The sequence below is a fragment of the Barbus barbus genome (genome assembly GCF_936440315.1).
Source record: "Barbus barbus genome assembly, chromosome: 46".
In the NCBI taxonomy this organism is placed as follows: Eukaryota; Metazoa; Chordata; class Actinopteri; order Cypriniformes; family Cyprinidae; genus Barbus; species Barbus barbus.
This window is the reverse complement of record NC_136724.1, coordinates 14,107,341-14,128,230: the sequence shown is the minus strand read 5'-3', so window position 1 is coordinate 14,128,230 and position 20,890 is coordinate 14,107,341. Positions and strand designations below refer to the sequence as shown.

Genomic DNA, 20,890 nt, shown 5'->3' with positions numbered 1-20,890 from the left:
CCCATAGGGGCGGATCCACTGTGCCATGTTGTATCAATAGAAACAGGCTTGAAACTCCATTGCTTGCATACTGAATGTCCTACATAAGAAATAGAAGAAGGGTTAGAATAAAACGTGTAAATGTGCAAATACGTTAAAAAAAAAAAAAAAAATCAAATAAAAAGATAAAAAATTTAAACACTTACCTGAGAAGTACTGGTGCATTATCAAGTATAATGTGCTTACTTAAAAGAAAAAAAACATTGGTTGAGAAAGGGGAGGAAGCATCGAGAAAGACATGTCTCGCCAAAATGAGAGGCAGCTATTTTCTATTATCCACATACAACAACAACAAAAAAAAAAACCTTAGAGAGGTCAGGGGTCACTGAGAGCAGGCATGTTAAATAATACTGGTAGTCCAGTCTATGAGATAAGCCACGAGAGATAATACAAGCTATATAGAGATCTTGGACAAATCTCTATGGGTACAGTATCGTTTATAAGTGCTTTTATATGCAATTGTGTTACTCAGATACCAACACAGAATCCACTTAGTACATTATTTTTACACGGTTAGATGAACAGACTCATAATAGATTGGACTATTGCAGTCCCCTAACATAACTTACATTTATTTTAGGCCATTAGCTCTTTAGCAGCCTTTAAGAAAAGCCAGGAGCCCTGGCATACATTCACACTCTTCCACACCTGTTTCTGTCAGGGTCAATGCTGTTTTTGGATGACAATTTGGACAGGGGCACCATTTTCTAACTTGAATAAACACCCATCAAAAATAAAAGAAAACAATTCATATTAGCAAATTTTCCTGTTCTGAATGAAGCCACTGTCTATGCATACCATATTAAAAACACCTGAAATACTGGATTTAGCCATGATGATTTGAATATCATTCCTGACAGATCAGCAGTTTAGTTTGTAATCAGAACAATGTCACATGTTAATATTCCGGCTTAAATATTATTAGCATGCCTGAATATAGATCAGCCCCTCTAGGTCAATCCATATCAACAAGCTTTTGACCGGAGAACCATTAAAAACACTAACTGTTAAACTAGTGGTTCTCATAAAGGGCCGGGGCTCACTAGGGGGTGTTAGCAACCTTCAAAGGCGGCCTCAAGATGATAAAAATATTTGTTGTAAATAAAAAAATTTAAGTTGTAAATAAACAGATTATTGGAGTGCATTTTACAAGAAAATACTATTTAAGCCATTCTACATCAAAATTTCAAGTTGAATTCATTGTGCAACTTTCTGATTTGTAATGAATTTACTAGCAATTTCTGAGTGAAAATTGTTTCCAAACCAATTTTTTTTTTTCAGTATATTGAAAAAATATGTAAAAGTCCAAATTTAATAAAGTGCTAACAAAAACCCCATGCAAATCAATATGGAAATCAACATTTATTTGTATTAAAATAATAAATGAAATGCCCCCCCCCCCCCCTCTTTTTTTTTATTAAGAATATACAGTTCCTGAAACTTAATTCATAAAAATAATTAGTTCATTAATATACCAATGCTCCCAGTTTCTGTTAATAAAAACATTTAATTGAACTGTGGAGGCTCAGAATATTTTCTTGGACAAGAGGGCCCTTCGAGTCAAAAAGGTTGAAGTTATGGCAAAATTAGCTGGCAGGTGTTACGCCTCCATGTGGCCAACATACTCAGCGCATCCTTCACTGAACACACAAAAAATGGACTCAACACACTGTTAAAGGTCCAGAAAGTGCTGGTTTGATTTATTTGACCATACATGTGATTTATATCTTCGTTTATCAACCCATGGACAGGAATGGTGAAATCCTTTTACAAGTACAGTAACCTAATCAGTCATCCTTAGGTCCTTACAAAGCTTCCTTGAATTTTAAAGGAGTACTTAATTACAGTGGTTCCAGTTGTGTGAACATCTGGTGTACATTGATTGCTCTGTATATTATAATTTTGATCCTATGAATGCAAATGTAAAAATGTCCACTGACTGCCTCCAGTGAAAAGGCAGATGAGATAGACGAACAGACAGATAGTCTACTCTTCCACAGTTTCTTTTTTGCTCGTCTCCTGGCCTTCAAAGATCGGATACTTGCTTTCCACTTCTGCCCATGTGATTGCACCATTGGCCAGGTCACGAATGATTTCAGGCAATTCACTAACCTGTAAATAAACATAACATATCTCAGTAAAATAGTCAACACGCTGCCTCAGTGAATGAATTGAAGACCCATAACTGCTTTACCTCAGCCCTGATCTGCCTCATGGAGTCACGGTCTCTCAGAGTGGCCGTGTGGGGCGTCTTATTAACCGTGTCAAAATCAATGGTGATACCAAATGCCACTCCAATCTCATCCGTTCTGGCATAACGTCTGCCAATAGATCCTGAGGAATCATCCACCTTGTGGGAGACACCATTCCTGGTCAGGGCTTCAGCTGTAGAGGAAAGCATTAACCGTGCATTATTATTTGGATAGCATCTATACATTTTTAAAAATAATAGTAGAGTTGTACTACTCACATAATTCTCGAACAAATGGCATAAATTCCTGATTTTGGCTCAATGGAAGGACGGAGCATTTATATGGTGCAACTGTGGCAGGGAAGCTAAAATACTGAAGAGAAAGAAGTAAACTTCATAAACAAGACAAATATATAAAACTATTAATTCAGAATATTACAGCATACTGCATTTACCGTTCTTTGTTCGTCACCCTCCCTGATATGGAATGTGTGCTCAAAGATGGAGTACATGATTCTCCCGATGCCAAAGGAGGGTTCAATTACATTAGGAACAACCTCCTCAACTGTGGAGAAAGAGAAGTCAATTAAAGTATCTTACATATTCTTATGTTGACATTAAAATTGTAGCTTCTACTTCTTACCATGCAGGGTCTTCTGGAACCTCTTGATGTTGACCATGTCCTTGGTGAGTTTGAAAGTCTTGCCCTCAGTCTCAATGGTGAACTCGCTGCATTGAGAGAGGAAACCAATGAATCAACAGAATAACATTCATGGGCACTATGGACTGAGAAAAATACCTATTTTAGCTCTGACTATTGGTTAAAACTATGATATTACTTCATATTTGGGAGTCATTGGCATTCAAAATTTTGAATGCTCTTATTGATGATACTCACCCATTCTCGTTGAGGAGTTTCTCCTGTTCCGTGATATAGCATTCATCACAGATGGCCAGGTACTCCATTGCAAACTTGGCATCCTTCTTGTAAGCTTTGCCGATGGCTCCTTTGTTTGGCTCAAACTGGACAACATTTACAACTTTGTGTGAAGCAGTTAAGGAACGTAACTGCAGACAAAGAGAACTAACATCCTGTGCTGAGAGAGTTCAGATCCCATTCAAATGCTTTGATGATTGTAGTTATTAATATCTGCAGAACGCTGAAGGATATGGGTTCCTTTAAGGGCTTCTCAGCAACCAGAGGGACTTTGGTGGCCCGTGCGTGGCACAAAAGATCATAACAGGAGCGATCAGCACACCCCACGATCTCAATCCACCCCTGGAAAACAGTATGAAGAAACACAAATGAACACCTAATCTGTGGGACAAGTGAAATTAGAAGGTCCTCAAGCAAACACTGAACGTACATAAGAGGTTTTGGTCTCAGCGTCCCAGCAGTCACAGGCATAGTGGGCCATCTCATTGTCCATGTGCTGACGGAAACGAAGCTTGTCTTTCCCCACACCCACTTTGATCAGATAAAGGTAGATCCTTCCAATGAAGTAGCCCAAGACGGAGTTGTTGATGATGCCCTACACAATACAAAAGTCTGTTACTATAACCGAAGTGTTAATTATAATCAATACATCATAAATGAGATCTTCTCTGACCTGCTCTACTGCATCACCCAGCCTCATAATCTGGGCAGATTGCCCACTAGTCTGTGCTTTGGACGAGTAAAGCATGATGTCCAGATCAGCAACATTGGAGAACTTGGAATGAACCTTCTCATTTGGATCTACAAAGTGCTCGATCTCAGCCATTGTAAACTCTCTATGTGGAGAAATATTCACTTAAGTACATTTTAAAAATTGTAATGGAAACGGTTGTGTGAGACACCCAAATAACCAAATGTTCAAAAGGAAATCATAATATGCACCTGACACGAATCAAGCCAGAGCGAGGAGAGATTTCATTCCTGAAAGAGTTTCCGATCTGGGCAGCAGCAAATGGAAGCTTTCCCTGGTTGAACTCCAAAAGACGTTTGAAGTTGAGGAAGATTCCCTGAGCAGTTTCTGGCCTCAAATAGCTATGGAAATAATGTAGCCCCAAGTGTAAAGCATCCTTTTTCTTACTTTGGATATTTTAAAATGAGAGCATGTAGTCTGGTGGGGTCCAATTTACATTTAGTCATTTAGTAAACACTTTACTTACCCTTGCATGTTGCCCCCAGGCCCAATGGAGGTCTGGAACATCAGGTTGAATGAGATGGGAGGTGTGAGATCATTTCCTGTACTGGGAGACTTGACATTGTATTGCACAAACAAATCTGCCAACTCCTGCTGAGTGTAGTTATCCATCTGAAAAAAAGCAGAATAAACCCATTACTACTCAGTAATTTTACTAAACAGTAAAGGCCCACTCACACCAAAAACGACAACTATAACCATTTTAGTGTTCACATCAATGGATAATGCTTCAGTTATGTCATCTGCAACTTCAGAGGCTCAAGCTTATTAAAATAACGTGAATTCTTTTGGCTATCAATGTTTTTATTGTTCATCAGCTGAAAAAAACAATATTGTTTCTGTATTGTAATCAACGATTATAAAAAAAGTTTTGTTTTATAGATATTGTTCTGTGTGTGTATGGTCCTTATTGCATTAAATGCTCCTTTTGCACACCAAGTTCAGCTTATAAAAGCTAGTTATTGCATCTGTGAGACATACCTGGGTGATGACACCATCCATCTCGGTTTTCTTTTCTGCTGTACATTTTTTGTCACTCATTAATTTCTGAAGATGAGCTAAAAAACAAAGACATTGCAAGCATTTTATTATTACCTATTTCATTTAATTTTAATAATGGAAATACAAAGGTTGTACTACTGGTACTGCTATTACTGAATACATGTTATATACTGCGATTACTGTATTAACATGAAATTACTTTAAATAACTTTTTCTATTAAATATTTTTAAGCTAATAGACTTTATTTTAAGGAAAGATTATCATCATCATTCTAGTACATTTTACTAGACAAAAATACTGTATATGCCTTAATTTTGGCAACTTTAAGCAGTCTAGATTCAGCTTCAATAAAGAACTTATTCATTTCAGTCATGTTGGTGGTCTACATATCATGGAGTCTGGTTGGACGCCTAATAAAGCCTTTGTGATTCTTACAGATCCCATTGTTGTCTTTTACTCCTGAACATCTACAGCATCCATGGAGTCACATCAGAGTATGCTCAATGCATTCAAAATATACAATACTACTGAAGCGGTTCTTATTATAATAAACCATGACTAACCTTTAAGGAGGTGGTCAGCACGGAAACACTCTCCGTTCTTGACATCCTTGACCATGTAGTCTGCAAACTTATCCACATGCCCCGATGTCCTGAAACGCAACAAAAGCACTGTGTAAGAGTTCCAGAGATTATGAACCGATTCAATAGAGTATAAGCCAGATGCATGCTCACTTCAGAACGGGTTCTGGTGTAAGCATGGTGCAGTCGATCTCCAGAATCTGCTCCTCCTGGATGAAGTGCTGCCTCCAGACCTGGAGAATGTTGTTCTTCAGAGCACATCCGACCGGCCCAAAGTCATACAGCCCACTCACACCTTTTTCACACACACACACACACACACACACACACACACACACACACACACACACACACACACACACACACACACACACACACACACACACACACAAACAAAGCATACTATTATTTGCACAAGCCAACCTTTCAATGCAATTTTGTTAAGACTAACCTTTAAAATTCAGAATAGAGGTAAAATGAAGCTATTAAAATAATAAATAACAAACACCAAAAACACTCACCGCCATAGATAGCAAATGCCTGATCATAAAAGAAACGTCTTTTTAGAGTGTCTTCCATCTTGGTTCGGTCCACAATGTCATCTTTGGGCTGTAAGGCAAGCTCCTGCAAAATGGAAAAAATTCAAATGGATTATGCAAATCATTATGACAGGACATACAAAACTAAATTTACTAAAATGTACTAATTCAAGCTACCAGTCTTCTGATATTTAAAGATGAAGTGTTGAATTTGTTTGTACTACTAGTATAATCAAACAGAACTGTAAAAATAATGGCTGTTTCAAACAGGTTTTCAGAACACTCCTGCCACCCATAACTGGGTGACCTTTTATATTGCTAATGTTGTGTATTTCATATATATTGCTTCTATATATGATTCACATCTTTAAAGTAGGGCTGTCAGTTTAATTAGTTTATTATGAAATTAATTAGTTATGAAAAAATAACCAGATTAAAATATTTTAACGCAGTTAATGCACTGGCCCCGCCTCCAGACCTGTACGTCATCTTACATTTCATACAGTTGACAAACATGATGCAGGACAACAACTCCATAAATGCAGTTATGCCCTAAAAATGCCCCTGTATGAGTTTTTGTCTCATATTTATATCATATGATAAGCATATCACACCAGCAGCGAGAGTAATATCACAGGAGTGCTGTTTTTAATCATGAATAACAAGAGGGCAAATGTGATTTTATACAACAGTTCAGTAAATAAGAAGTTAAAATTGTGCAAAATTTAAACACAATATTGTGCCTTTTGTTCAATTTTGCCAACAAAAATATTACCTATAAAGCCACAGCAGAACTGTTGTGCGTCTCCGAGCAACACAGTGATGTTTAGTTTCTGAATGAATCCGCGTTTGGAACGAATCTTGTGAACCAGTGATTCAGTAGGCCATAGAGAGAGCCGTTTACTGTATTCCTGAATGAATCAGCCGTTTGAACGAATCAACTCATAAAGACATTTACCTGCTGGTAGTTTTAGTTTCTTCTTTAGAGTAACATTTCATTTATTTAAAAAAACAAAACAAAAACAACATTAAAGGGTTAGTTCACCCCAAAATGAAAATTCGGTCATTAATTACTCACCCTCATGTCGTTCCAAACCCGTAAGACCTTCGTTCATCTTCGCAACACAAATTAAGATGTTTTTGATGAAATAGGAGAGCTATCAGACACTCCATAGACAGCAACGCAACTGAAATGTTCCCAGTTTCTGGCGGAAGACGTAACTCGAGGGAGAAGAGTGGTTGAGTAAATTATGTTATTTTTGTTTTCTTTGGGCAAAAAAAAAAAAAAGTGTTAGCGTCGCAAAACTGAAGTTGAGCCACTGATGCCACATGGACTGTTTTACCAATGTATTTACTACGTTTCTGGACCTGGGAACATTTCAGTTGAGTTGATGTTTATGGAGGGTCTGAGAGCTCTCCGATTTCATCAAAAATATCTTAATTTGTGTTGCGAAGATGAACGAAGGTCTTACGGGTTTGGAACAACATGAGGGTGAGTAATATATATATATATATATATATATATATATATATAAAATTCTATTCTAATTTTTTTATCTATATGTATTTTTATTTTTAAAAAAATAATAATAATTGTCTGTACTGCGTTAGGCTAACCAAGACTTGTAATAGCACTTGCACGTTGTTGCTCTTTTGTTGGTTTTAATTGCTTCTTATGTCCTCATTTGTAAGTCGCTTTTAAGCGTCTGCTAAATGACTAAATAAATAAATAATTAATGACAGAATTTTTTTATGGGGTGAACTAAACTTTTAAAGGGACAGTTCACCAAAAATAAATAAATAAATAAATTCTGTCATCATTTACTCACCCTCGTGTTGTTTAAAACCTGAATGACTTACTATATTTTGCACAACATAAAAGAAAGTATTTAAGACTGTTGGTAACTAAGCTGTTTTGGTCACTAGTGACTTTCACTGCATGAACAAAAAATACTGAGATGTTTCTCAAATTATCTTCTTTTATGTTCCGTACTTTATGTTAGGCCATTGTAGCCTAATCATTTAACACAATAATAGCTTTAAATTATCTTTTGGGGGTATTTTCACAGCCAAATTTAGTTTGCAGCACCCAGTATTAAAAATTTGAATTGACTGACAGCCCTACTTTAAAGCTTGATTTTCATTTTGTCTGATTTTTGATTTTGATTAAAATCAAAGTTTGTAATGTTGTGATTTCTCTCTTAGCTGGTTGGTTTGGTTTATAGCTCATAAAGCTTTAACAAAGACTTTTTAAAAATCCCTAAATAGGCTACTCCTGGAAAAGTAGGCGGGCACTGTTGCACACTCTATAGTTGTTTATACATATTAAACTTAGACAAGAGGAAGTTTAGAAAGAGAAACGACACATTTCATCTTTAACTAACATAACTGACATGATAACACTTCTCACCTTGGCCTCAAGGATTCTCTTGCGAGCTTTCAGTTCTGCTACGGCCTTATTGACATCGACTTCAGGAGCGTTTTCTGCCTTCAGTTTACGCACAAGATCCCCCTATGGAAAAATAAACAACACAAAATGCGGTTTAGTCTATTATGACTCCTATATATTAGAATACAAATGCATCCATCAACATTTCCCAGAAAGAGCCGAGTTTCGTTTAAACTGCGTGTGATTTCCTCCATTGGTTTCTGCACTGTATGTCTGAACGACTCATATCAAACGTGGCACTGACAGACTGAATCATCCAGCAGTATGAACTCATAATAAAGCCACCACCCTGTCATATTTCCTAAAAACATCACTTTAGCAAAAATGCATTGTGGTTTTCCATAACAAGCCATTTAAACCGCTTTGCATAAATAAAAAGAGACATTTGATTCCTGAATCATGGTTCTAAGTTACTTCGTATAAAAAGCAAGCAGGTCTTTAATGTAATGCATGGCTCTGTGAAATAATAATGCAGCACATTATATATGCTTGTTATTGTCTTTCATAATCGTGTTACCTGCTCCTTCACTGCTAGCCTCAATGGAGCCAGAACCTCTTCAATACTGCCATCCATATTCTGTCCTTCCATCATCTCCAGCCACGCGCTTCTCTTCTTCTTCTTCCACAAACAGCCCGACAGGGAGAGCGCTCTGATCGGAGGGGAACCACACAGGCGTATGGGACTGGATCGGAGCCTCGGAACCGTGAGGACGGTGGCGATCTGTGTACCGGTCCTGAGGAGGAGTGCTGATGTTGCGCTCCGCAGAGACAGCATGGACCGAGAGGAGGAGCAACCACACCGCGGAACTGAATGATGAAATCCCCAGAAATGAGTAAGTAAAGACGGAGATTCAGTTCGGTACTTTCGCCATTTGATTTGAGGACTGACAGATTCGTCACAATCTCTCTATATTTTACAACGATTGTCAGTAGATATAGTGCAAAAATAAATAAATAAATAAACAAATAATTTCGGAATAGAAGGTGCGAAATAATAATAAAGAACGAAGTAAAAATAAATCAAGTGCTTCTTGTATTATTAAATATTCTGAAGTATTTTAATGTTTTTATCTTGATTTCTTGAAGTCCACATATTGGGTGGGTGGGTAAATAAATAAATATACCCCACATGATTTAAAAAAAAAAAATAATTACATAATGATTTATTAATTATTAATGACTTATTGAATTCCATAAATAAATAAATAATACTAATGCTTTTAATATGCAACAATTAATAATAAATATTTTAAATAATACATCATATATTACAATGAATATCATACATTACAATAATTTAAACAGATTAAAAAAAAAATATATATATATATATATATAGCTATACGATATAACGTCAAAACAAGAAAATAATCATTCCACTGTTCTAAAAACTAGAAGAACAGTGGATTTGGGCCTTCATATGATATCAGTCAATGGACACTTAAGAAATATAGTCAGATCTTGACATTTGACTTCATTTGTAGTTGTACTGTTATAGTACTGACTTTTTTATTTCAAAGAGCACCAGCTTTTTCTTTTTGCAATTAATTCACTGCAGAATTCACCGCCGCAGTTACCTAAATCCTGTAACAAACAAAAATTTTTCTGATCTTTGCTAACCTCCAGTCTCAAAAAAGAAAAAGAAAAAAGAAAAGATAAATTGAAAGTTCATAATTCTAGTTTTAGTTCATTGCAGGGCCCAGAAATGGACCTCTGCATAGTAGGTCCAAGCTCTGCTGTAATTTCCTGTGGGTCCCAGTGCTTCCTGTGCACAGTCTGGAAATGTAAAGGGAAACAGACAGAGACAGGAGGGACATAAATATTAAAGTTGCTACTCAATTCTTGGCTATGACTGAATGAATATATATATATATATATATATATATATGTGTGTGTGTGTGTGTGTGTGTGTGTGTGTGTGTGTGTATCCATTTAAAATGTATAAACGTTGTCAGTGCAAATGTTTAGCAGAACATTGAGGACTTCACTGATGGAGGACGGCTAATACATTACACCCAGTGATGAATGGTGTAGAGTTCAAGACCTGAGTAGATCAGGATATTACTGTTAACATTGTTACGACTCTAGATATCAAATATGTGTGTCAGGAACTGTCAAGGTTTCACTGACTATAGCAGCCAAAATGTAATAATGAAATAAATGTTCACGATGTACGCTTTCCAACACTAAATCAAAGTAAATGTGTACTCTAGTTAAAATAAGTCAAATCAGTGATCATTATCATTAGCATTCTCTATTGTAGAGCAATTACTCAAATAACACTTTATTGTTCGACCACAAGATGTCAGTAGAAGCACACATTTAAATAGTGCCTCATATTTAGCAACTGTGGAATAACAATAGGCTAAATAGATAATCTATCAGTTTATTTATTCTAAAGTCATTCGCTACAAAGTAAACACGATCATTTCTATATCATTTATATAAATGTCATTTATTAGTTATATGCCATTATTAACCTAATTTTATTCTAAATGTGAACAGAGGAATATTCTGCATTTTTTAATGTTTTATTATGAGTAAAAATAGAACAGATTCTTTTCAAAAATCCCATAATTAATTTAGCAACTCGACAGCATCGACTAGCAAGCACAATATATCTTTTAACAGTCTGTTGGCATTATTTATATTTACGCCTACATTATTTATAATATGTATAATGTATAATATGTGTTATTATTTTAAAAAGTGAGCAGAGAGAGCAAAAAGTGTGATTTAAATAGGCTGTAAAACTAGTTGAAGTGATGGTTGCATCACACAGGCTGCCTTATTAAACATTAAGATCAAACACCCACCTTCATAAAATATTCAGTAACCCTCCCACCTCTCTCTGTCATTAAAACATTTCTGAAATCACTGCAATTTCTCTTAGTATCTCAGCAAAATCATTTCCCTTTTAAACCATATGTGCCTACTTAATGTGCTATTGATTGCATCGTTTTCAGCATCAGTCCACTTTTTTAGGTTCTTTAAGTCCTGGTTTTGTAGGCTAGGATTCCTGGTTGTTTGAAATGACTTTATGAATGTGAGTTATGCTGTTGGAAGTGAGAGCTAACAAGATTGATGCAAACTATTCAAGCTGTTATTTACACTTTACTTTATTTAACAAGTAAGAAAACAACAAAGTCAGTTTTTGATTCAACAAGCATAAGATCTGTTTTTTTTTCTTGTTTTAAGTGTATAACAACGTCTTAATATCTGACATTTAAATTGTTTTAACGAAACGTATTTTTGCACTTTTGCTAGAAATAATTTAATATATACAGTGCATTTCGCAAAACGACGAAAATGATTTAAAAGATTATTTTTGAAGATCGTACACTGCATGTATTACGTTTGAGGTGATTCAGTATAATTAATCAATTATAATAAATTAATAATTAAAATTGGATTAAATAAATAGTACATTTATTTATTAAAATGTTTATTTATATAATGCTTGCCTGCATTTTTATAAAGTACTTACTGATCGCTGATATCAAGTAAAAGTAACTGCAGTAGCTATGGTTACCAGGTACAATTTTTTAAAGGGTAGTTTCACACGATGCGCGCGTGTGCGTATGTGTGTGTGCACACACACACACGGGGAGAGAAAGCGCGGCTGCAGATCAGACTCTTTGTTATTACACACTCTGTCACTGATCTCAATAGACCTCAAATCACACGAGGGCTGAGATGTCGCCGATTCCCGTCATCTGACCGGAGTATCTCGTGTCGCACTGCTCGCTATATGATCGTGAAGTGTGTGTTGTATGTTTATTTGAATGCGGCGGTGTAAGATCGTGTGCGGTGTATGGTGCGTCTGCCATCTGGACTCACACCGCTAGCTCGCTAGCATCAGGCTAGCTGAAAATTATCAAAACATAAGTGACTGAGGAGGAATAAAATCCCGTTTCCATGGACAACACGTCCATCATTACCCAGGTAGCAAATCCAAAGGAGGAAGAGATCCTTTCTTCTTGTCAAGAAAAAGGTAAGGCGAGTGGCCGCTGTTTATTTGATTTAATGTTGGATGTTTTTGTTTTGACAGCGGAATCACTGCGGCTTTGCTGCTGATGCTTTTAAGATTTTAATAATCCATAGGATTTTAAAGACTAATGGTTATTTTTTGAAATAATGAAAACGCGAAATTTTCTAGCTTATCTAATTATTATTACTACTATTGATATGTTTTAGTATTATATATATATATATATATATATATATATATATATATATATATATATATATATATATATATATATATTCTTATATTGCACGATTTTGCTTCATGTCTTCTTATTTTTATTGGAAATCAAGATTAAAATATTAAATATGAAATTGATTGATTTTTGTGGTGTATGTTTGCCAGCTCCTGACTGAGAATATCAAAACAAGTGTTTCCAGCCTGCTGCCTTCTTTTCATGGTATTAAGCAGCAATCTGTTTGACATGAATGCAGTGTACTTGAGCACAGTTATTTTCCTAAGCATCAGAGCAAACAATATTAATGTTTGTGCTAGAACCCTGTTAAATCGATCAAAGGATTTAATTTCACTGAACCTGAACTCAAAACACTGTAAAACTGGCTTTGCCATTTTTTTATTTTTTTCCTGTACTAAGCGTGTTTTCTGTTCAGATATGTACTGAGCTGTATGGTCACTCCTGAGGAAGCATCTTTATCATGGTTATGACTATATTTTCCTGGTTTATGTATCAATCTTTGCACGTCAGAAGTGTTGATGGTTTTCTCTTTTACTGTGGATGAAAGAATCAGTTTAACTGCTACTAAACATTTAATGATGTAAACAGTGTGTTTTACTGTAATTCATCATTAAAGCATTTTAATTTTAAACCATCGCTTCTGAACAAAATACCAGTATGCTTCCCCTGTTGTCCTCTTACATCAAAATCCACCGACATATTTGTCTATAACTGTTATGGACTGTTTTCGCTTGTAAATGGTGCTTGATCTGTGCAGATTTCGCTCCTGATTCAGACCAGATGAATTTTTCACTGGAGAAAGCAATATTATGGATAGAGGACTCATATTTTAGCCTGAAACCATGGTTTGAAGTTATAAACATTAATTTATTACTAACACACAGTTGTTCACTTAAGAAGACTTAGTCTCAGTTGATTTTCTCTTTAAATTTTGCAGTGCTTCTAAATTAAGATTTATTTTACTCCATGAAGTTTAGTGAGTTTGTCCAGCAAATCAATATCTCCTCCAGCCTGGCATTTTTCCCAAGTGCTCTTGACACATTTTGAGTTGTGGTCACCATCTGAAAACTAATGTAGTTAAAGCCCTGGTTTTTCCGGGGTGTTAGTTGATTGAAACAATGTGGCATCAAATTCTAATTGAATTCCAGAGCACTTCCATAGATCACGCGGAAAACAAAGTCCTACTTATACAGTTATCAGTGGCTTTTTATAATTGCTTCTTCGTTTAGCTAGTTCTCAAGAGAGCGTTTAGCCCCATGGAGGTCTAGTGCCTGCTTAAGTCAATACAACACGCACTAATGTGAGATGAAGTTATGAGATTAGCCCAAACCGAATTAATGTGAGTAAATAAATCTTACAAATAATTTTCATGTGGCTTTCGGCTGCTTTTCTGAGGATAACGACACAATATAAACATTTTACAGCCACTTGGAGCACAAACAGATGGTAGTCCACATGTTGGGGGTCTTACTAGAAGAGAGAGGAGCAGAAGGACGGGGTCTGGTTTTGGGACGTAAAGCGACCTCTCTCTGCTTCCCTGCGATGAAGTTGGACCAGTTGGCTGAGGATGCCTCCACTATGAGAAGTCTGCCAGAGAGGATCACATGACAGAGGAATCCCTAATGTCCTGATGTCAATATGTTCACGAGCAGTTAACATACTCTTTGATTTAAGACGAGGCAGGATGCCGCTAAGCTTGAATTCTAAGATGTGGTATCTTGCAGTAAAAAATGTTGGTTTCCCATGCTTGGTTCCAGAGATTAAATGCATTGCTCTGTTTGTCAGGCAGGCATAGTTTTTTTTGTGATGAAGTGGTAAAGCAGGGTTCCTGAATTAATCTTAATTTATGCATGTCCATGTTTCAAAAGCAGGAAAGCAAACACTTGCAAATCAAGCCGTATCTGCCATCTCCTCTGGGAGTGAGCAGACCCCTATGGCAATATTAATAACATCTTAGTAATTATATGTATTAATCTGTTATAATATAACCGATTTTGGTTGATTGATGATTGAAAATAAGGAATTAATAATGAATAAAAATTAATAATGTATTAATATTTGTGATTATCCTTAACTTGTATAAATTAATAAAAATTAATACAAGTTAAGGATAATCAGCAACACAAAATAATTTCAACATGTCCTTTCGTTTCTTAAAAAAGTGTAAATTTGTGTTAAAGTGAGATAATTACACTGTAAGTCAATCTGGCAAATCTGTAAACATTAAAAGTCTAGATTTGTTAGAAATGGACATACGTAAGTTTTACATCATGATTCCATGATACGTTTGGTGACGGCGAGTCACATGGTGAATAGCAAACAAAAACAGTCTCTAGAATTAATTTTGATCATGGCTTGTCTTAAAAAGTAATTAAAAATCAAGGGGGAAAAAAGATGGTGTGTGGAGCAAGTGGTGTCATTATGTCATCAGGTTCCGTGTTCCTGTTGGTTTCTTGATTGGACTGCTGTCGTAGGAAAAGCCACACTGCAACTGACACTGGCAGAATTTCATCTGAGATAAAATCTGATTGCAGTGGTCATTATTCGTCTGTCAGCAAACGTGTCAAACTAGTGATCAAAGACTATAGATTTTGGCCTAGGATCAGAGGAATCTTTTAGGATTTGCTAAATTTGTCTCAGGAAGCCAAATCGTGGCCAGAATTGCACCGGCTTAAAACCCTAAAACAAACTACAAAAATGGATGATTTAAACTTCACAGCTCAACTAATACCAGCCCGATCTCATGGCAATTCGTGCATATTTTACAAGGTGGCTAATTCGTACGACCTCATTGGACAAATTTATACGATTTTTGCTAAATTGTACATATTTTACGAGTTGCACAATTCATATGAATTGGTACGAACTACACCTAACCCCGCCCCTAAATCTACCCGTCACTGGGTTGTAGACAAATCGTACAAAATTGTACGAGTGAGGTTGTATAAATTAGCCACCTCGTAAAAAACGTACGAATTGGTCGTGAGATAGTGTTGACTAATACACAAGTTTTAACAGAAGAATTAATGTAAGTGTGTTTATTTCTTAAATTATAAGACTTGCATTGCTTTTTCTCCACAAATTGCCCCCAGTTACCATTGTAAGTGCCTCACCATAACCTCATTTTGTTCCTTTGCCTTTTTTACACACACGGAGCGATTTTTGTTAATTTTGGGATGATCGTCATTGCACCACAAAATGCTGGAAGTTTTCTTTAACTTGAAATTACGTTTTTAAATTAATTGAAGTCCATTCAGAGGGGTTATGCACTGTGACCTTTCATATAAAAAAGATTAATGTAAGAACACTTAAAACAAATTTGCTTGATGCAACAATATGGCCAGGAATACCCATCGCCATGGCAGCCTTTGATATTCAGAGCTTTCTATGAGATTACATTTAAAGAATCTCATTAAAAGATGCCACTGTCTCCTAGCTACAGCTAAAAAGGATAATGAAGCATGGCTTTCGAGGTTTGTCATGCAGAAACACAACCTCCCCTTTCCAAAATGAAGCTTTGCGCACCGGTCCCCTCATATGGTGTGAAGCTTCCCTAACCCAGTGCCCTTGGATGTTAGCCACACTTGCTGAATATTTCAAAGCCAGATGGGGCTATTTTCAGAAACCTATCGATTTCATTGTAAGCAAAGAAGCGTCTGACAAATTCATGTTGTGTTTTAAGTGTGGCGCTGGTGTTGGTGCTTATAGATTGCACCTTAAGGCATAATGGATAGAATTTAATGTTGACATTGGAATCTCATTGCTGAGGGATTCGGGACTAAAGCCGTCACAGGTGATAAAGTGAATCCGGTTGTAGACGCACATGATGGATGAGGTAATGGAGACTTTTAGGGCTTGTTAAAAGCTTTTTACCCTTAAGTCTCCAAGATAAATGGTCAGTCAAGGTTAGGCCATCTCCTTGTCACTTTATTTGGGAATACTCTCATTCATTTTGCATTCTTGTTGCAATCTTAGCCTTGCATACCAAATGTGGTCAGGCGTACAGTCTGGAGGCCTTCAGCAAATTACAAATATGTGCTCATAATTCCGGTTGATTAGAGTACACATTATGTTTGTTTGCAAGGCATGAGGCTTTGTTTTGTCTGTCCACAAAAACTCATGTAGCATAAGCGCTAAGGAATTGGCCAGCTAATGTCAGGAAGCACAAACTAATAGCATCATACAATCAGTATGAAACACTATTATCCAACCAACTGTAAACACAGTACCTGTATCATCCATCTCTGGTTGGCGTCCAGTCTGTTTGGTTTATGCAGCTTGTTACATTATGGTTTATTAGCTTTATGCAGTCTTCACAGTTTGAGGGAGCGATTTTGTTCTTATAGGTGCACCGATATTAAAATTCTATTTAAAAAAAAAAAAGAGTAAAACACAAAAAGGAAAATTACTGATTTTAAATGCTACAATTGATCATGCACAGTATGGAATGTTGAATATTCATTTTGAATTTAGCTAAAGTTTTTAAAGTTGCTGTATGTAGGATTGACACTAGGTATTGCAGTCCAAATTCAAAATATTGGAGAGGGTTTTTTTCACCCGGCCCCTCCTCCTCAGACTTGACGCACACGCAGATTGCCAGATTAACGACACCAACAGGAACAGGCGCACATGACAATGAATTACATGAAATATGCTGTGTTTTCCGCCAACTGGCAACCCGGGTGCCAAAATACAATTGGGTAAACTGGCATTGAGCAGGTTTCACAAACCAAAACAGAGACCGACATTCTGGCCCAGAATGCACATTTTCAAAGGAGAATAACTGACTGTAGCATTGTTTTTCAGATAAACATGTTAACTTAGCATATCAGCAAACATATTATGGTATTTTTATGCTTTAGTAGAGTCAAAAACTTAATAGTATTATTGTTTAAAAAAAAAAGAACTTTAAATGAGCTTTAGATGATGGCAAGGGTAATTCAAATGTGAAAATATGGGAAATTATCATGCACAATTAAAGTTTCAGCAAAAAAACAGTGCCAATAAATTAAATAAAACTCTTAATATCGGCCTGTGATCAAAATCACACATCCCTACTCTTATATATTAATTTCTTATGCCCACCAAGGCTGCATTTATTTGATCAAAAATACAGTAAAATTAGCAATATTGTGAAATATTATTATAAATTAAAACAAACCTTTTCTATTTGAATGTTTTATTTCTGTGATATCAAATCAGAAATCATTGTAAAATCATTTCTTATTATTACCAATGTTAAAAACAATTGTACTGCTCAGTATTTTTATGGAAACTGTGATGCATTTTTTCAGATGACTTTGAATAGAAAATTCAAACAAAGCATTTTTTATGAAGCATAATTCTTTTGGTAACATTATAAATGTCTTTACTTTCACTTTTAATTGATTTAATTAATTGTGAATAAATGAATGAATTAATAAAATGATCTATTAAATTATGAGTAGTGTAGTTTTTTTTTTTTCAAAAATGTTACCTCTTAAATTATTCCTCTTTAAAGCATCAACACTACAGTCATACACATTCATATGGATGTCTATGATTCATTTAGGTGAGTGACATATTTCCACATCATTGAGGAAACCTTCTATAAGGACGTCTCTGGCTTCTTCCATCATGCTCTGCTCTCTATAAATAGCCTTTTGGTACACGATGTGCTAATAGGGTTCAGAATGAGGAGTTTCCCCGGCACTTGAAGGCTATCCCGAGACTAGAGCCTCATGCCCTCATGGGATGAGACTGAATTGAATCAAATTCTTTTTTTCTTTTGACTGTAGTGTTTGATGCTTTAGTGTTGCGTTGCAGCCAGACTGGCCAGCTTTGCTCTAATACGTCTTAACTTTGTCAGGTATCATTGGATGAGCTGTTTACCTTAATCAGATTGGGAAGCGTCTGAGCATGGATGTTTATCCCCACACAGCTCACGCCACCTGCCAATTAGAAGCTGCTCTGCATTTCCTACAAGATCATATTTCACCAAGGAAGAGCCACCAACACTGTGGTCCTTTGCAATGGGATCTTGTCACCTTATATTAGATATTTTATTTTTGTTTCACTTTTTTATCTGATCTGACAGTTTAGACATTGACACAATTAGTTTTCAGTGTTAATTCTTGTAGAAATATTCAATAATGTGCTCTGTACTGTAACAAAGATCTTGGAGTCTTGGAGAAGGTGTTGAGTCTTGTACAATTTCAGGAGTTTGAGGAGTTACATGACAAATGGTTCATTTTAAAGATCAGACCCTCTGTCAAAAGCCTCAAAGGTCTTTAGTTCTGTTTTAAAGATTTTTTCCTCCTTGTAATTGGTAAGATCATCTCAAAAGACTTCATCACTGAAGGCTCAGTGGATTCGTGGATTCTGGAAGGCTGAGGAGATGAAATACTCTTGGTGGTCTGGCCAGCCAGAAGCCATCAGGGTCAGATAGAGTGGGTGGGCTTCTCTTCCGCTTGTGTAATGATACCCACTGACATTCTCCTGAGTTCTTCATTTGATGGAGTTGAGTGTGTATTTATGTGTTGGTATATGTTATGTTAGTGTGAATGTGTGAATTACTATTTCTCCCTCAGTCTTTCAGTATTTAGCACCTCCATAGACTTCGAGATTAGCAGTAATAAATTTGTGTTTCAGCATATGTTTGTGCTCGCTGTGTTATTTATGCAGCAGATCTCTTGTGTGTTGTTTGAGCTTTGTTTTTGGTTTGTTTTGGACTGAATATTTGTTGACATTCCAGCAATAGTACAGAGAAGGCAGTCCATGCCAGAAATAATACTGTATTTTCATTAACATTTATTTTTCTACCACAAAGGTATTCAGTAATAATATAATTTGTATTTTATTTAATTTTATTTAAAAAAAAAAAAATTCTGTTTTGTTTTTTATATATATTTTATTTAATATAATATAAATGTAATATTGTATTAATCATTTTTTTGTATTGACAGTTTAATAGCTGGAAATAATGCTATAATGTAACCATAAAATTTTAATTTTTAAAGGATTTAATTAAGTTTTAATTTAATTACATTTTAAAATATTAATAAAGTTATGTTTTAGTCTTGTATGTTCTTTAATTATAAATCCAGAAAATTAAAAGAGACAAACACAGAATAAAATGTATTACTGTTAACATTTTAATGAAGTATTAAATTGTTATAAATTGTTGCTAAATTGTGTATATTTCATGATTTAAATTAAATCGACATGCTTTTTGAAAAAAAATTATTTGGAAAAAATAAACTGAATCTGTAAAAAAAAAAAAAATGGTCATAAATTTTAATTTGTTCCTGTATTTGTTGACTTATTCAAGCCTATTGTAATGATACAACCTTCCATTTTAATTATATTACACTATATGTTATACCGTTCTCACAGTAACAGAAACAGCCATTTCCTCCAGCTGAGAGAGTCTCAGTATCAGACCTACCGACATTTGCTCTGTGGGCAGTCAGAGGTCCCCTGGTCTCAGAGTGCTTCTCTCTGTGAATGTGCCTTTAACTGGGTATAATGGCTCAAGATCACTCCACTTGCTGAGGGTTAATGGTGGCTTGGAACAGAAGATTGTCAAAAGCGAACAACATTGAAGCAGGCTGGGACATGATCAAAAATGCTGTGATGTTGACATCATTTCAAGCACAGCTGCCTTTTGAATCAGATCATTTTAAACAGGCGGATCTGTGGTGAATGGATAAAGTACTCACAGACACAGAGCCTCCTACGCTCAAGCGTCAATATTATTATAGCTCATACTTCTAAAGTTAGAGCTTTGAACTTTGCCACATGATCCTTCCCACACATTTGTGTGGCAGATGTGAATGATACTTCAGACGGTGCAGATTGTTGAGAAGAGGTGTGCTACTGTATTATTTTTCTAACTGATCATTTTTTCTCGTGCTTTGTGATGAAATGGGGAAAAAAAAATATTGACATTGCTGAGACCCAATTCATTTTTAGAGACCAGAATATCACACAGATATAGGAATAGGCTCTTTTTATTTGGTCCATTAAGCTGCTGCACAAAACCCATTAGCAACCACATAAATTGTAAAAACCCATTCAGAACACCAATTAGCAACTGCATAGCAATGCCCTGGCAACCATCCACAACACTAATAACAGGTTTTGAAAGGTCAAAACTACTCACATTTTATTCTTTTGATCATAACCAGTAAGGAACC

At 35.8% G+C, this 20,890-nt stretch overlaps 2 protein-coding genes across 4 annotated transcripts in view; one reads left to right on the top strand and one right to left on the bottom strand.

Moving 5' to 3' along the window:
• Window positions 1–1,706: 1,706 nt before the first annotated feature.
• On the bottom strand, window positions 1,707–9,319 carry LOC306864746 (glycine--tRNA ligase-like). The gene is made up of 17 exons (XM_079408953.1): window positions 9,008–9,319; window positions 8,452–8,553; window positions 6,024–6,126; window positions 5,656–5,797; window positions 5,485–5,573; window positions 4,900–4,976; window positions 4,385–4,530; window positions 4,110–4,259; window positions 3,841–4,003; window positions 3,598–3,762; window positions 3,402–3,509; window positions 3,129–3,274; window positions 2,874–2,959; window positions 2,686–2,795; window positions 2,510–2,603; window positions 2,234–2,424; window positions 1,707–2,151 (listed from the first exon to the last, which is right to left on the bottom strand). The coding sequence occupies exons 1-17, from the start codon at window positions 9,263–9,265 to the stop codon at window positions 2,026–2,028; spliced, it is 2,256 nt and encodes a 751-aa protein (XP_079265079.1). The 5' UTR covers window positions 9,266–9,319; the 3' UTR covers window positions 1,707–2,025.
• A 2,704-nt stretch (window positions 9,320–12,023) lies between these two features.
• LOC306865034 (CTD small phosphatase-like protein) overlaps window positions 12,024–20,890 on the top strand; it is a 42,663-nt gene continuing 33,796 nt past the window's right edge. The window contains exon 1 of one of the 3 annotated variants that reach the window (XM_079409365.1): window positions 12,024–12,484. In XM_079409365.1, the coding sequence (XP_079265491.1) occupies window positions 12,409–12,484 (76 nt within the window). In that variant the 5' untranslated portion in view covers window positions 12,024–12,408. The remainder of the gene's footprint in view (window positions 12,485–20,890) is intronic. The other 2 variants (XM_079409363.1, XM_079409366.1) reach the window with 2 other exon arrangements.

What these genes read in the sequence shown, in the direction of transcription:
- LOC306864746 (XM_079408953.1), bottom strand. Translation starts at nt 9,265, where the DNA reads ATGCTGTCTCTGCGGAGCGCAACATCAGCACTCCTCCTCAGGACCGGT. An exon ending in AGAAGCCCTTAAAGGAACCC is followed by an intron (nt 3,275 to 3,401) that starts ATATCCTTCAGC and finishes ACTGCTTCACAC; the next exon opens with AAAGTTGTAAATGTTGTCCA. An exon ending in TGAGGCAGATCAGGGCTGAG is followed by an intron (nt 2,152 to 2,233) that starts GTAAAGCAGTTA and finishes GTTTATTTACAG; the next exon opens with GTTAGTGAATTGCCTGAAAT.